At 41.9% G+C, this 16,162-nt stretch overlaps 1 protein-coding gene across 6 annotated transcripts in view; it reads left to right on the forward strand.

The window, feature by feature from the left end:
- Positions 1-15,384, forward strand: part of CD44 (CD44 molecule (Indian blood group)) — a 123,700-nt gene extending 108,316 nt beyond the window's left edge. For all 6 annotated transcript variants that reach the window (XM_015410297.1, XM_015410298.1, XM_015410301.1 and 3 more), the window contains 3 exons: positions 4,965-5,051; positions 8,577-8,655; positions 13,627-15,384. In XM_015410297.1, coding sequence (XP_015265783.1) covers positions 4,965-5,051; positions 8,577-8,655; positions 13,627-13,843 — 383 coding nt within the window. In that variant the 3' untranslated portion in view covers positions 13,844-15,384. The remainder of the gene's footprint in view (positions 1-4,964; positions 5,052-8,576; positions 8,656-13,626) is intronic.
- Positions 15,385-16,162: the final 778 nt, after the last annotated feature.

Here is a 16,162-nt window from a genome sequence, read left to right on the forward strand (position 1 = left end):
CATTATCTGCCCCTTTGACTTCAGCTGACTTCTGCCCTCCTTTCTGCAGAGCAGTTGTAATTCTGAGTGCTCTCCAGCCCTCACCTGGAGATTGGCAACAATGGTTCCCTATGTGGGACTGACTGGTTTGGAGGGTGGAGTCTATGGCAGTGTACCTGTCTGAGGTCCCACCCCTCCTCAAACCTCACCCTCTTCAGGCTCCATCCCTCAAATCTCCAGGAATTTCCCATCTGGAGTTGGTAACCCTATCAGGACTGGCCCCAATGTGTTTTCTCCCAAAGGCCAAAGTAGGTGACAGGACCAAGCTTAGTTGCCTACCAACAGGCACTGAGGGGAATGTAGGGTTGCCAGCTCTAAGGAGGGAAATACCTGGAGGTTTGGGGGGTGGATTCTGTAGAGGGCAGCATTGGGGGGGGCGGAAGGACTCAGCAGGTATAATGTCATAGGGTCTACCCTCCAAAGCATCCATTTTCTCCGGGGAACTGATCTCTGTCATCTGGAGATCAATTGTAACAGTGGGAGATCTCCAGGTCCCACCTGGAGATTGGCAACCCTAGGGGAAAGTCAGCTGCACAGCAGGGGGTTGAAGAGAATGGTTTGATGGAGTTGGCAACCCTATGTCCTTTCCTGGCAACCATCAGCCAACCTTTATCTTCCTGTCTCTTAAGTTTTACAACCCCCCCCCCCACAGCCTCTGCCTAGGCTCTCCTCTCATTCTCCTCTCCCCTATGAGGTATGTTATGCAACTGAAAATTCCAACTGCCTTGCAGGGGGGTGAGTTTGAGGTGTGGAATGGAGTGAAGTCCAATCAGCTTCCATATGCAAATGACCTTGGAGCGCTGGGCGGGACTGCACAAAGCAGCCAGTCAACCCAGCCAGTGTCTTCTGAGTGGCAGTTCTTCCGGCCTAACACTAAAGGGGCCAAATTTAGAACGTTGCGAAATAGAACGTTGCTATTCAATTATTATAAGGGAGAGATTCTTCACTTGATCTTATTTTCTTAATATTTAAGTTTTTACCAGTCATAGAACTCCTTTCAGGTTCCATAAATTCTTCTTCTAAGATTCTTTGGATTGTTATACTTTGTAATTTGTAATGTTTTATGACTAAACATATTTTTTGCGCTAGAATTAATCTCTTAATTTTTATAAGAATGTATTCTTATGATTAATGGTCTTTGACAGCAAATAAATATTCAATTCTTTCTTATATGCATGTGTGTTATGAAGCTGTTGCTTTGGCCTAAATATTTAGCATGTAAATGAGAAACAATGCACAAAAGATTTCCAAAAGTTAGCTGATAAAACAAACTTCCCACTTAAGCCAGAGCTTTCAAAGCACAGAGCAATCTGTCATTGCCTGTAACTGAGCCAGCATCTGAGTAATTATGGGTAGCAATGTAACAGTTGGCAGTAAAAGGGACATGTGTAAAATGCCCCTGTCTTGCAAGTTCCATTCCTGTGTATAAGTAATTTTCCGGGGGTGTTAAAGGGTGGATATGCATTGGATGTACATCCCCATCTACATCCTGGATGCATTTTTTCATGTTGTTATATGAGTGTTACCTGGATTGCAGGCAATTGATCTCAGGTTTCAAAGTGGGACAGAACTTGAGTGTGAATTTAGGAACATTCAACAGAAATGTCATAGATAGGAAGTGGCTCTGCAAGGTAAATTCACCTGAGTTCCAGTGCATGAACGTATATGCCCATGCATGGCTAATATGGTGGAATCAATTACTCGTGTCCTCCTGTTCTGCAGATTCTATCAGGAGGAACGAGACCATCTTATACTACCCCTTCTGTCTAGATTTAGCCCTCTGCAGTCTTATCTGGACTTTAGGCCAAAAGTCCTTCATAAATTCCTCTTAGAAGACATTCAGAGCTCAGTGACTTACGCTGTGGCAAAATTTTGTTGCTTAGCTATTAGGAAACGTAAACTTCTTTTAGCTGAAAAAAATTGTATGATTCTCTTATTAACATTATTTTATTTTACTAATTTTATTAACTTTCTCTTGTTAATGTTTTTATACTATTCCCATGTTATTACTGTTTTAATCCTTCTTACATAAAAATTGTACTGTTTTACTGACTCTTGCTGCAATAAATTAGATCGGATCGGAAGTGGCTCTTCAGGCTTTACTACCTGAAGTATCATGGAATGAATGCTAAGGAATAATCTCAGAAGTTGTTCTGGAGATGTTGTTTATTATGAAATATCCAGAAAGCCTCTTTTAAAATGGCAGTCCTGGTGCCTGTGCCCTGTACCATCTTAATGACCGTCTCTTATTCAAATCCTGTTTTTCCTGTTTGGAATTCCGAGTTCTTGAACCAAGTTTGCCTTCACATATTACATGCAGGGTCTGTACAAGAAGCTTTTTAATGCAGTTGATTTCAGTGCAGAATAGTAAAATATGTAGCAGTGATGAGGATAAACAGGTCAGCATTGATTAAACTTAATATTCAAGGAACTCCGGGCTGCCTTAATTAACTTAATGTGAGCATATAATGTAAGAATAAGGCAGAGATTGCTATTTTTCTAAACTACTATAGGTTATATTTTGCCATGCAAATTATTTTCTTCCAAATCTTCTATTCAGTCTGAGTGCTCTCCCTCTAGACTTTGCAGTCATATATTGATTGCCTTGCATGTGATGGACAGGCCTGGCTCATTTTGATTTGCTGGCCAGGCTTTAGCAGTGGAGATCTGCAGGTAGCGGGCTGTGTCTGTGCTGAACATACACTGACATCTAGGCATTCATGTGACAGAATCCTGCAGAAACCCCTCTATGGAGTGTTGCACTCCAAACTGAATGTATTTGATTTTAAATAATTAATATATATTCTTATATTTTGATTGGGGTTTATTGATTCAGTCTAAAACAAAATTTGATGTAGCTTGAGTTGTTTTATTTGTGGTTTGGGGGCTGCATTAACTGCAAAATATATTTTGGATTTGAGTCAGGGCTTATAGATAGTTTTTATTGAACTTGCATTCAGCTTGTTTTTCAATTCAAACTCACCTGAACAAATGCAGATCGACACAGTCCTTGAAGGATTCAGAACAAAGAATTCTCATTCATTCTTTGCTTACCCTGTTTCCTTATGTATACCATAGTCCCCAAACACTTTACAACAGAAAATAATAAATTTATTTATTGTGGGCAGGAAATGAATTATCCATTTCCGTAAACTCTGGTGGCTCAGCTTCAAAATAAACATCTCCTTGCAGCATGTCAGTCCCAATACATTAAAATATCTTAATTTCGGGAGTCATCACACACCAGTAAAATCATGGGATGAAGTCCAAGAACAAGGCTCATGCTAGAGCAGCAGCCCATGATACAGCAACCAAGACTCTCCATCAGTTCTCCTTGTGCACCCAACAGGTCTTCTTCCCGCATCAACAGTAGCCAGACACACCATGTATTTATTTATTATTTATTTATTTAGGAGAGTTCTTAGGCTGCCTCTTCAGAGTCCTGCTCGAGGCAGCTTAAAATTAAAATCACCACAATAGAAAAGCAAGACATTAAAACACAAGCCATTGGACCTAAGCAGCATAAAAACTATCCACATAATGGAAGCAGACCATTAAAAAGCTGATAAGGTAAAACCCCTAATTAAAAGCTGTGTTGTAGCCTGGCACATAAGAGAAACTAAACTAGGTACCAGGCGAGCCTCAAGGTGGAGAGAGTTCCAAAGGCAAGGTCCCAATGTAGAAAATGCCCTATCTCTGAAGGCAGGGGCCCAGAGAACAGGGCTTGAGAGAAGGATTTTAAACTGGTGGGCTGGATAGTACAGAAGGAAACAGTCTTTCAGGTACCCTTGCCCCAAGCCATTTAGAGCGATAAAGGTCAGAACAAGTACTTTGAATTGTGTCTGGAGACAGATGGTTAGCCACTGCAGATTTTTCAGCACAGGGGGGATAAGATCCCTGTAAACAATACTCTGACAATAGCCTGGCTGCCAAATTTTAGACCAATTCAGGTTTCCAAACCATTTCCAAAGGCAACCCCACATAGAACACATTACAATAATCTAATTTGGATGTGATTGAAGCATGGATCACCGTGGCCAGATCATGCTTTTTGAGGAACATCTGTAGCTGGCAAACCTTCCAGAGCTAATAAAAGATGCTATGTGCCATGAGTGATTCCTGAACCTTTAACCATAGGCCAGGATCCTGTAGCACCCCCAAACTACAGACCTCCTCCTTCAAGGAAAGTGCAACTTATGAACACACATGAAACTGCTTTATACTGATTCAGACCTTTGGTCCATCAATGTTAGTATTGTCTACTCAGACCAGCAGCGACTTTCCAGGGTCTCAGACTCACTTGGCTTAACTGCAAAGGAGAAATAGAGCTGGGTATAATCTGCATTTTTCTGACACTTCATTCCAAATCCCTGGACATCCTCTCCCAGCAGTTTGGTGTAGATGTTAAATAGCAGGGGGGGACAAGATAGAACTTTACAGGACCTCATGTGTTAGCAGTGGACTAGACTTCCAGGCTGTTATTGCTGAAAAAGGAATGAGGGACAGATGAGTTCTAGAGATCACTGCTGTGTAGCAATGGAGGAGCTGAGAAGATGCAGTGCAGTGATCTGGTCACTGTGAGCATCTCCAGTGAGCGGTCTAGCTTCCTTACCCAACGCCATTGCTCTGCGCCAGCTTCTGTGATATTCACAGCCTTTCAGTGATGCCCTCCCACTGCTTAGTGATGTTTCCCTGTCAGTGCAGTCCACTTTGTACAAGCTATGACTGATGTGGATTCTGGGGTTCCTATACCTCTGTACTTTCTAATCTGCATGTGGGGGATTGTGGTCTTGTCATGAAATTCCATACATCGACCCTCTGGATTTTTCTTAATTGCCTTTTACTGTGGGAAAAAAGGAGCAGCATACATGGACATTATGCAAGTGTGATGCTTTGGATAAGAGTAATACGTATTTTTCATCTAGGTTTGGTCCCCAATCAGCCTGAAGACAGAGGATCACAGCAGGGAGATTCAACACCAGAAACCCAGCCTCGAGCTGCTCATATTCCAGGTTGGTTCCTGTACTTTTGCATTTTATCACAAAATTGTGTTTTAAAGTATTTGTTTGTTTATTTATTTACTTCCAATTTATACCCCGCCTTGCCGGTACAAACTGGCTCAAGGTGGCTTACACATGTTAAAATACAATAACATCAATAAATACCATAAAATTCATTAAAAGTAGACTTTTATTTTCAGTATTTTTGTACTGCTTTTTTAAAATGTCAGTGTCACAGACAATAATGTATATTATTTATCAAAATAAAATAGCAAACTATTTTGCTAGTCAAACTGCTAGACAACAGTCATTCCAGAGCCGCAGAACCAAAATTGAAAAGATCCTGCTTTTGTTAGAAACCAAGGTCAGCTTTCAAAAAAAAAGGGGGGGTGGGAGAAGGAACAAAAGAAAAACAACACTTGAAGCACAGCCTCACTGGCTGATTTTAATGGAGCACAACCTCATTGGCCCAGTGGTGTTCATATGGGAGAAGGTGTTCATTGAGATTGAAATCCTAGAGTGGCTGGAGCAGAAACAGCATCTTGAATCTGGACGAAAGTTGCTAATCAAAGTGGATATTATAGAATAGGTCAAAGGTTCATTCTGCTTCATACCTATCAAAAGATAGATGGTGGTTATGTCATAGCAGTTAAAAGTCCTAGAATGTTTTCAAAAGCAGTACCATGTAGAGCATATTTTATTGATGGCCACCAAAATATGAATGACGAAGTGTCTACATTTCTCACTGTCACCACTGCAGTGTTGTGGCCTGTTGCTCAATGGTTGTGCACATGTTTTGCTTGTAGAAGTTAAATACTTGGCTCCTATTAAAGGTTCTGGTATAGCAGGGCTAGGAAAGCATTCTGCCTCGGATATTGAAGGTCTTCCAGGCAGAGTAGAAAGTACTTGTTGAGATGGACAGATAGTCTTGACTCAGAGCAAGACACTTTTATATTTCCATATATTCCTAAGTTCAGTGCCTCAGGAAACAGCAAGAGTCATGAGGAACTTTGTAATTCAGACACATTAATTTGAAAACCTAGGGTTTTCCTTGAATTGCATAACTTTCTCATCATATCTGCTGTTTAATTTGTCAGAAATGAATAATGATGTAACACAGACTGGAGGCTAGTTTATGTAAAGTATGTCAATATATTATGTAATTTATAATAACATGAATCATTGATGAGGTGTAAAGGTGATGTTGAGACAGATTTCTCAGAAGTCACACGGGGAAATATTCTTGTGTACATTCATTTGCTGGTGTGAGGTTTGTCCCTCTCTTTACTGGCTTCAGTGCCTTTCGGGACCGCCTCTCTCAATATGTCCCTGAAAGAGCATTACGTTCTAGTAATAAGAACCTCCTGGTGGTCCCAGGCCCGAGAGAGATCCAGCTGTCCTCGATTAGGTGGAACTTTCTGCCAGAGAACATCTGAGCCCTATGGGATTTACTACCTTTCTGTAGGGCTTGTAAGGCAGAGATGTTCCACCAGGCGTTTGGTTGAGGACAGCAGTGGTCTGGCGCTCTCATACTCCAACCTCCCCTTTTATTCCTTCAATATCCCCTCCACTCAGGGGGCTGGTGGAAAATAGAATTTCCCCATCATCTTGGATTTAGCGTTGTTCTTATGATTTTTTTAAAAGTATTTTAATGCTGGTTTAATTCAATTATATTGTATTTGCCTTTGATGTAAGCTGCCCAGAGCCCTGCTCATGGGCAAGGCCAGCCGATAAATAGAACATAGTAAATAAATAAATAGTGTGCAGTTGACACAGTCTCATCATGCAGATACATTTCCTTGTACACAACTGTGGGGCAAAATAAAAAGGGCCTGTGTGTGAAACAGCAAAAAAGGAGATGCCAATTTTTCACACAACAAACAAAAATAATAGTTCAGTTCGATTTATTGCATATGGCCAATGGCCGTTACAAAATACAATACAATACAATACAATACAATACAATACAAGTTATAAAATGCAGAATAGGATCTGCAATAAAACACGGGAAGTAAAATATATATACGTCTGGCATAAAACTGCTTAAAATAATGTAAGATTAAAATACAAAATAAAATAAGGTCTGGGGTAAGGTTACTTAAAAAGGACCTTAAATACTTTGACGTAGCCCTGGCTATTTAGCTGGAGAGGATTTAGTCAACTTGATGTGGATTTTCTTTGCTGCTAGGGCACAAGAGTGCAACCTTGTACGAATACTCTGGCTCCACTTCTGCAAGTAAAGTTAAACCTTTTCCGGATGTGGAGCAAGGGCCCAATTATCTAAGATTGTGCCAAGAAACTTCTTTCTTGGGAGTGAATAAAGTGGACAATCCAGGAGGTAATGACACAGATCTTCAGGAACTGAGCCACCACGTATACAAAGGCGCTCAGTTGCTGGTGTTTTGGTATATCGGCCTTCAAGCACTGCTGTTGGCATAGTTTGGAAACGGAGGGATGTAAAGGCTGAATGCAAGTTAAATAAAGAAATTTTAGTCATATAATGTGCCCTGTGATGGTCCCTTTCAGAGAAACAAAGGCTGGCAAGATTGTCTGCTGGATCTCTTTTCAATCTGTGCCAATAGTTAAAATAAATTATGAGCGTGAGCCCGAAGGGAGGGAAGACCCACTTCAGCCCTCAACAGCACAGCTGGAGTGTTTGGGGAAAGTGCTAACAGCCTTTTTAGAAAAAGATTTTGAACTCTCTCCAAATTTATGATCAGGGAATCATTCCATCCCCAAACCTCAACACTGTATAAAAGTTGGGTGATTAACTTACTTTGGAAAAGCTTTAGGGCTGGTTCTATCTGATATCCCCTTTTACTATGGTAAAATTTAAGGATTGCCCACATAACCCAAAGTGCTGTTGATTTTATAATGTCAGTATGTGCCTTCCAGGAAAGTGTCACAGAACGTAATACCCAGATATTTAAAGTTTCGCTTTGGTCTATTGGAAACCCATCCATTGTCCAACTGAAAACGCACCGGCGCTTCCCAAAGACCATCACCTTGGTCAGTATACATGAACACATAGAAAGCTGCCTTATACTGAATCAGACCACTGGTCCATCAAGGTCGGTACTGTGTACTCAGACTGGTAGTGGCTTTCCAGGGTCTCAGGCAATGTTCCCTCTAAGCTGTGGAGTCTTGTGAGGAAAAATTCTACTTTGTGAGCTACCGGCATTAAAGCTGTGAGCAAGCGATTTGGGTACTGCATAAATCAGTTTGCTCTGGAGCCATCCTTCCTGAATGAAGACAAAAATGTGTGCGCTGGAGGCTAAAAAAACTGTGAGCTAGCTCACACTAACTCAGCTTAGAGGGAACACTGGTCTCAGGTAGAGGTCTTTCACCTCACCTTCTTCCTGGTCCTTATAACTGGAGATGCTGGGATTTGAAACTGGGACCTTTTGCATGCAAAGCAATGGCTCTTCCACCAAGCCACAAGCCCTTCATAAAGTAAAGTGAGATATTATACCAAATCTCTAGCTGATGACAAACTAAATGAAAGCTTCTATAACTGTCTTCTACTTCCATTCACAGATTGGCTGATCGTAGTTGCTTCTCTTTTGGCCCTGGCATTGATACTTGGTGTTTGCATTGCTGTGAACAGCCGGAGAAGGTAAAGAACCTTTTTTTTAGTTTTCCATTGCTTGATGCCTGAACAGAATTCTAAAAGGGTTTTCATGACAACTTGAGAAAATTCAGAGCAAAGAGAGCCACAACAACAAAAACTTACCAGAAACATGCTGTAAGCCACACTAGTGATAAAACTTATGTCCGCTCTTAGCCTTCTTCGTGCATGCAAAAATATTCTTCCCCTCCAACTCAACTCAGCACTCGGTCAAGGGTAGATAAGAGCCAGATATGGGAAATGTAATAGGTGGCCTTCATTTCCTTGCATATTTATTTATTTGTTGTACTGATATCCCAGTTTTCCTACAAGTGCCTCCCAAAGTTGCTTACCTCACTAGAGATTCAGGCCCTGCCCTCAGGCTTACAATCTAAAACAGGCAAGACATACAAGAGATAGGGGAAGCAAGATGGATGTGATGGATTTATATACAGTTCCTTTGCTTGGATAACATGGTGATACTATTCTTTGGTCCTTATTCCCATGGCCATCTACAGAGGTGGTAGGTAATGTTGAGAATGCTTATGCTTTCAGTAGATTCAGTCTCATTTCTGCAGGAGTAGTTCGGCAACCCTGAAGGGAAGAATTATTCTATGGGGTGGGTTATCTCAGCACTGAAAGTCTTCACCAATATTCTGTATTGTCATTGAATTCTTGGCCATTTGTGCCAGGATGTGACACTTCTACAAAATGGTCATCTGTCAGTCTGGCTGTAGTTAGTAGGATTTATCCAGGCATATTTCATTGAATGTGGGCTGAGAATGACTACTCTGGCCACAATCTGCATCCTACTTATTCCAGTACAGTCCTGTCAAGGGCACTTTATATTGTGTGACAAATGTCAAAAGCCCACAAAGTGTATTTGGAGTGTATTCCTTACCTGCCAGCCCAATTCCAAATTCTAACTCTCACCAAGAAAATCCATGTTTGTGGAAGCAGAATTGTCCCTCAATACCCAAACATTAAACAAAAATGCTGTTATTACTTTTGTTTCCTGAATAAATGTCTGCAGTGGCCTAAATGTTCTCCAGTGAAATCCATAGTTTGCACTAACCCACAAGCAATTATAAGACTATATCAGTGCTTCTCTGGATCAATATTCCTTTGCAAAACCTCATGGGAAATTTTTTATTCCAATTTGTTACAGTGGGTGGGATAGAAATTCAACAGAAAAGCAACTCAGTGCCAAAAATTGGCTGATCTTTTAAAGGTTTAGGACCCAAGCAGGGTTTTTTGTGTAAAGAAAATTGTTAATTAGTTGTTAAAGATTTTCTGGGCTGTATGGCTGTGGTCTTGGCATTGTAGGACCTGACGTTTCGCCAGCAGCTGTGACTGGCATCCTCAGAGGCAGGGCTTTTTTTGTAGAAAAAGCCCAGCAGGAACTCATTAGCATAATAGGCCACACCCCATGCCTTCCCTTGGCTTGCCTGGGCAAGCTGGCTAATGAGTGCAGCTCATTAGCATATAAGACCGCACCCCATGCCTTCCCTTGGCTTGCCCGGGCAAGCTGGCCCTTGGACAGGCTGGGAAAGGCACTCCCCGATCCTTCCGGGGGGGGGCTGGCCCACCCATCTTCAAGTCACCAGGGGGTGGTCACTCTCCAGGCCTTTCCTCTGTAGCCACATGCGCAGAGGTTTTGGCTGTAGTGGGCGTGGTCAACTCTGAAGCCAACCGGAACTCCGTTCCTGTGCGTTCCTGCCCAAAAATAGCCCTGCTCAGAGGTATAACACAGAAAGATGGAGTACTCTATGTTTCAAGGTGAGAAGAAAAATGGTAGGCAGGTAATTTATATCACGTTTCTTGTAACATGATTAAATATGGCCCCAGCTCACCGGGAGATGCTCATTGTGGTCTGGGAACTGGGCAAAGCAGTGGAAGCATGGCTGTGGGAGTGAGGCCTGCTGCTTAAGCCAATGTGGCTGGAGTGGACATAGGGAGTGTTGCCAGTGCCTTTAAAAATCTGTTCATCAACTGGCTCGCCCTTTCTTCAGGTCTTCAACTTTTCCCACCCTTCCCTCCGTTTTGTGATTTTAGTGTGATGGGTTGGTCTGGTTTGTTCATCATGTTTTCCTGTATTGAACTGTGTTTTTTAAGGCTATTTTATCATCACAGTTTGGGCATTTTTTGGCATTGGGATGATCCTTGTGGGGGGGAGGACCTGCCGGCATGCTTGCCTCACCCATTTTGGGGACTCCCTTATGGGGTCTTGGGGGTGGAGCCCAGCTCAGGACCTGCCGGCTCACTTCCACCACCAGGTGGCAAGGGGACCATACAGAGGCTGGCACCCACATGGATGTTGAGTCTTGTCACTCCATGGTTTTATCCCCCAGTAGGCAGGCTGGGGGGGGGGGTCATCAGGTGGTATATCCAGATGTCTGGATATGTCCCCATGCTGTGCCAGTGCTTCTTTTGACTGTAATCAGTAAAGCTGTGGCCATACATATTATCTAAACATGGTATCTGGGGTTTTTCTTCAACCGCATTGCCCTCCTATCCTCCCTAGACCTGGAATGAACTAGAGTGTGAATATCACAGTTTGCTAATTTATATCACTATGTGATCTTTTGGAATTTTTTCTAAAGCAGCCTGATATCCTCTTCATCTAATTTTGATCTTTAGTTACCAAAGAAGCAGAAGAGCAGAACCCTACCTGATCAAATACAGATTCGATCTCTATTCACATGGCCCAGTCTGGAAGCTATAAACCATGAATAATGGCTTTCTTATTAAAAACATATTTTCATAGAATTTCAGAAAGTTAAATGCCACGTACCAAATCTCATGTAAAAGTTTTAAAGGATGAGAGTAGAAAGAATGCCTTATCTAACTACTGACTGAACCAAGATTTTGAGCAATGGGGCTGGCCATTGTCTTTTTACTTACTACTACCTTTTTCTCCCAAATTTTAGTATGGCCTCTTCTTTTGCCTGTCACCTCCCATCCACCCATACATATTATAATCCTTGTTCTGTGGGAAGCAAGATGCTATCAGATGCGCTTAGGCTTCTTACTGCTTTCAGTGACCCAAGATAGCAACACTCTAGGATAAATATTCATGTAATGTCATGCCCAGCATCATCTTAGTGATGAGGAAGCAGGCTCTTGTTCTTTGGAGGTCTTTAAGCAGAGATTAGATAGTTGATAGCAGAGCTGATTGTGTGAACATAGGCAGATCATGAGAGGGAGGGCAGGAAGGGATGCTCTCAGCTCGTGTGGCTCTTTCTTACGTGCCCAGGGTAATTCTGATTGCCACTTTGAGGTCAGGAGGGAATTTGCCTCTAGGCTAGATTGACCAGGATCCTGGAGGTTTTTTGCCTTCCTTTAGGCATAGAGCAGGGGTCACTGGGGAGTGGTGGAAAGGTAGTTGTAAATATACTGCGTTGTGCAGGGGGTTGGACTAGGTGACCTTTGAGGTCCCTTCGATTTCTGTGTTTCTATGTTTGTAATTAAGTTTTTTAAAAAACCTTTTCAAAAACATTTTTGCCACCAACATTTTATTACTTCAGAGTAAGTCTGCTTCTGTTGGGCAATAAAGTGTAAACCATTTATTCCACAGAAGTCTCACTACATTCCCAGTTAAGATAAGTCACAAGCCAACTAGGGGGAGGGAACATCCCCAACTCGATAATATCATGTTGGGGACATCCCCCCCCCCAGCAATGACCACCTATAGCCACCCGTCTCCCTCCCTTCCTGCAAGATTTAAAGGGCCCTCCAGCTGATCTGGGAAGCACGTTGTCTGCCAATCAGCTGGAGGGCCCTTTAAATCTTGCAGGAGTTGAGGGAGAGGGGCTGCTTTAAAGATACCCTTTAAATGCTTTTGGCCATGTGGTGGCCAAGTGGTGAATCACCGCTTGGAGATCAGGCATGCAGCTGGTGGCCGCCCCTCTCCCTCCCCTCCTGCAAGATTAAAAGTGCCGTGCAGCTGCTCGGTGGGCCACATGCTTCCCCCGATTGACTGGAGGGCCCTTTGAATCTCTCAGGAGGAGAGGGAGAGGGGTGGCCACAGGTGGTCATTCTTGGGGGTGGGGCTTCCCCCCCAGACAGCTGGCCAGCAGTGGGCTGAAGCCCCTAAAATTGGGGAACCCCTGCCTGGACCGGGGGTCTGGCAACCCTATCCAAAATAGATTTGTTGCTGTAAAGAAGTTAACAATTATAATGAAGTAGCACCACGTCAGCTTTTGGCTGATCTTACTGTTTGTTTGCTCACACAAGAGGGAGAACACAGGATCTGGTCTGATTCTCCAGATCACTGAATGCCCCTCCCATCTCACTTGAATTTCGTAACTAACCCCCAGTGTATGAAATGGAGGGGGGAATGTGTTTCCATCAGCAAAAATCTGCTAACAGCCATTTTTTCATCTCTACATTTTCTTCTTTAAGCACATTAAACATATAATGGTGATTCTGCAATGTCTAACAGCTGGGAACTTATTCTAATGACCAAGCAGAATATTTTTCAAAACATCTGTATTTAAATGAAATTAACAATTTAAATGAAATTAACAATTTTAGATGATTCTTCCATTCATTTGAAACAAACAGGTAGATTACCAAACGTCAGTATAGCTGCCTTTTAAAAGAAGTTTTAGAACGTGCAAGGTAAATGTGGCAGCTCTTGATTAGCAAGTTGGAATTTGACTGGGGGACTGATAAGCACTTACCCACTGAAATCAGTGGGATTTACATGCTTCCCTTGGGGTGGATTGGGCCCTCTGTTAGAAGTAATGGTTATCTTCACATTACACTAATGGACCAGAACAGAAAATAGCCTGGAAAAAATAAGTCTTCTGTTCTTTTCAAACATTTCCCTCAGCAATTAAAATTGACTCCTGACAGTTAATCAGCTCAAGCTTTAATTAAAGCTAATAGCCCTAATAAAATCCAGTAGGATTTACTCCTCTTTTCAGAATGTCACAGTGTATTTTGACTTTCCATTCTTCTTCTTCTTTCCATTAGATGTGGACAGAAACAAAAGCTTGTGATCAACAATGGCAAAGGGGTGGTGGATAACAAAAACATGGGTGGACTGAATGGAGAAGCCAGTAAATCTCATGAAATGGTACACTTGGTACACAAAGAGCAGCCAGAAGACCAAACAGGGTCACACGATGAATTCCTGCAAATTGATGAAACAAACAACCTACAAGAAGTAGACTTGAAGAGTGGTGTGTAAGCAGCCCATGTTATTCCAGTTGAACCAGAGTTGGCAAAATAAAAATTTGCGTGGAACTGGGACTAGAACTCACAAATGCAATGTGCTACTGATGTCTCTTAAACATAATTAAGCATACATTTTTTCCCTCTCTCTCTCTGTTTTGATGGTCAGGTAGAAGATGAATATGTCATTTTTCTCTGCCCAACATTGCATAATTTTGCCCAGTCCTGAATGGGGTCACCCATATCATTGCCATCACCTGTCTGCTTATCATGGTCTCTTATTTCATAAAGAACAATAGTAACTTTGATAAGGAGAAATATCCCTCACCCCAACACATGCATTATTTCCCCTCACCACCGGAACGTCTTACCATTAAGATATTTAAGGTACTAAGTGTATCTGTGCCTACACAATGTGTGCTAGAGAGCTACAAGAAAGCGCTACACAGAGGAGTCAACACATCAGAGTGGAACATAATTCCTTGGCATCACCTCTTAGCCCTGAAGACTTTGTCAGATATGTAGAAACGATGTCCTTCAGTTATTGTATCTTTAAAAAAACATTCATCCAAAACTTCCACAGATGTCCCATAATATTTCTAAACAGAAAGGGTGGAAAGAGAAGAAAGAATAAATTTGATTTTATAGCTAATAAAATTTTATTCTTTGTAATCTAAATAACCTGTGCTGTTATCTTTCAGTTTTCTGTCTTTACTGTGTTGTTCATAGCTGGGAATGATAAATCAATTTATTGATCTCCATTCAACGTTCAAGCTCAGTGGACTGCTCATGTAGTACTGCACTCTTTGCAACAGATAGGAAATCTGAATCTAAGACTCCCCTGGACTCCCACTATACAAGTGGATTTCTCAAACAACTATTTTGTACTGTATGAATTATTTAAATCCAGTCTTGAGAACTGTGCATGAAGCTGTGAGTGCTGGATTTGGAAGAACTGAGCATCACACAGAGATTATGCATGCCCAGTGTTGGTTCTGTGTTCATTAGGGCTATGGTGGTAATTTTACTGCCCTGAAAACAGGACTATCTCTTCCTGTGTGAAAAGTAACATATAGCATTCCAATTCTTAACCAATTTATCATATTTTCCTGTTGTATATTATTTGGAATATCTTGCTGAAGTCAGATTTTTGATATTACCTTTTACCCTTCTTTGGGGGGGGGGAATTCTGTTTTATCTGATTTCTTTTGTTTTATTTCTAGTCTGCTGAATAAAGTGCTGCACATTAATTTTACCCAGGGAGAGAGAAGGCCAATCAAGGCAGTAACCATCTCTCAGTCATCACCCCTTTGTACCCATCAATATGTACTGGAGTTCACCTCCAACAAATGGCCAATACATACAAATATTAAAAATTCTATACACATCTTCTTTATTGCACAAACAAAATAAATTTTACAAACCCTGGGAAAGTAAAAGGTCAATATAATTATGCTGAACAATGTAAAATAGTTGCAATTGTATTTGCCATACTTCCTTTGTTCTTCTGTATGTCAAATTTGTTTAAAATGTTTTTGTATATAACTAAAAGTGTTTTGCCACCACAATACATGATTAGCAAGAACTCTTAATTACTTCCTTTTGACATATTGCATAGTATAACCCCAGCCTCAAAAGGGAAATGTGCTTTTGGTATAGTGGTTTGGTTTGTGGACTCTAATCTGGGAGAACTGGGTTTTGATTCCCCGCTCCTCCACTTGCACCTGGCTGGATGACCTTGGGCAAGCTGTAGCTCTGATAAGAGCTGTTCTTGAAAAAGAGCAGTTTCTGTCAGGGCTCTCTCAACCCCACCTACCTCACAGGGTGTCTGTTGTGGGGAGGGGAAGGGAAAGGAGTTTGTAAGCCGCTCTGAGACACCTTTGGGTAGTGAAGGGCGGGGTATAAATCCAATCTCCTCCTCCTCTTCTTCTTCTTGTGAAAAGAGCTTCTGCGCATGTGGCCAGAGTGGCAGTTGAGGTGCAGTTGGATGAAGATCCACAAGGATGTGCATTCAGAAAGTAAACAATAAAAATCCAGGCTGAGCACGTTAACCTCAGAAAGTAGCTAGTTTAATTTTTGAATACCAACTGACTTGGCCAGACGGAGCCACTTCCCTGGTGGGGCTGTCAAGGCTGCATGCTGCTGTCAGATTCTTTGAGTTTCTACCACATGGGAGAAAAAGAATGAGGCAGCATATATTTATTTATGTACTTATTTATACCCCACCTTCCTCCCCAATGTGAACCCCAAGCAAATTACATCATTCTCATCTCTCCCGTTTTATTCTTCAAACAACCTCATGAGATAGGTTTAAGGTGAGGGTGTGTGAATAGCC

Source organism: Gekko japonicus, unplaced genomic scaffold, assembly GCF_001447785.1.
Source record: "Gekko japonicus isolate JY-2015 unplaced genomic scaffold, Gekko_japonicus_V1.1 scaffold1323, whole genome shotgun sequence".
Taxonomy (NCBI): Eukaryota; Metazoa; Chordata; class Lepidosauria; order Squamata; family Gekkonidae; genus Gekko; species Gekko japonicus.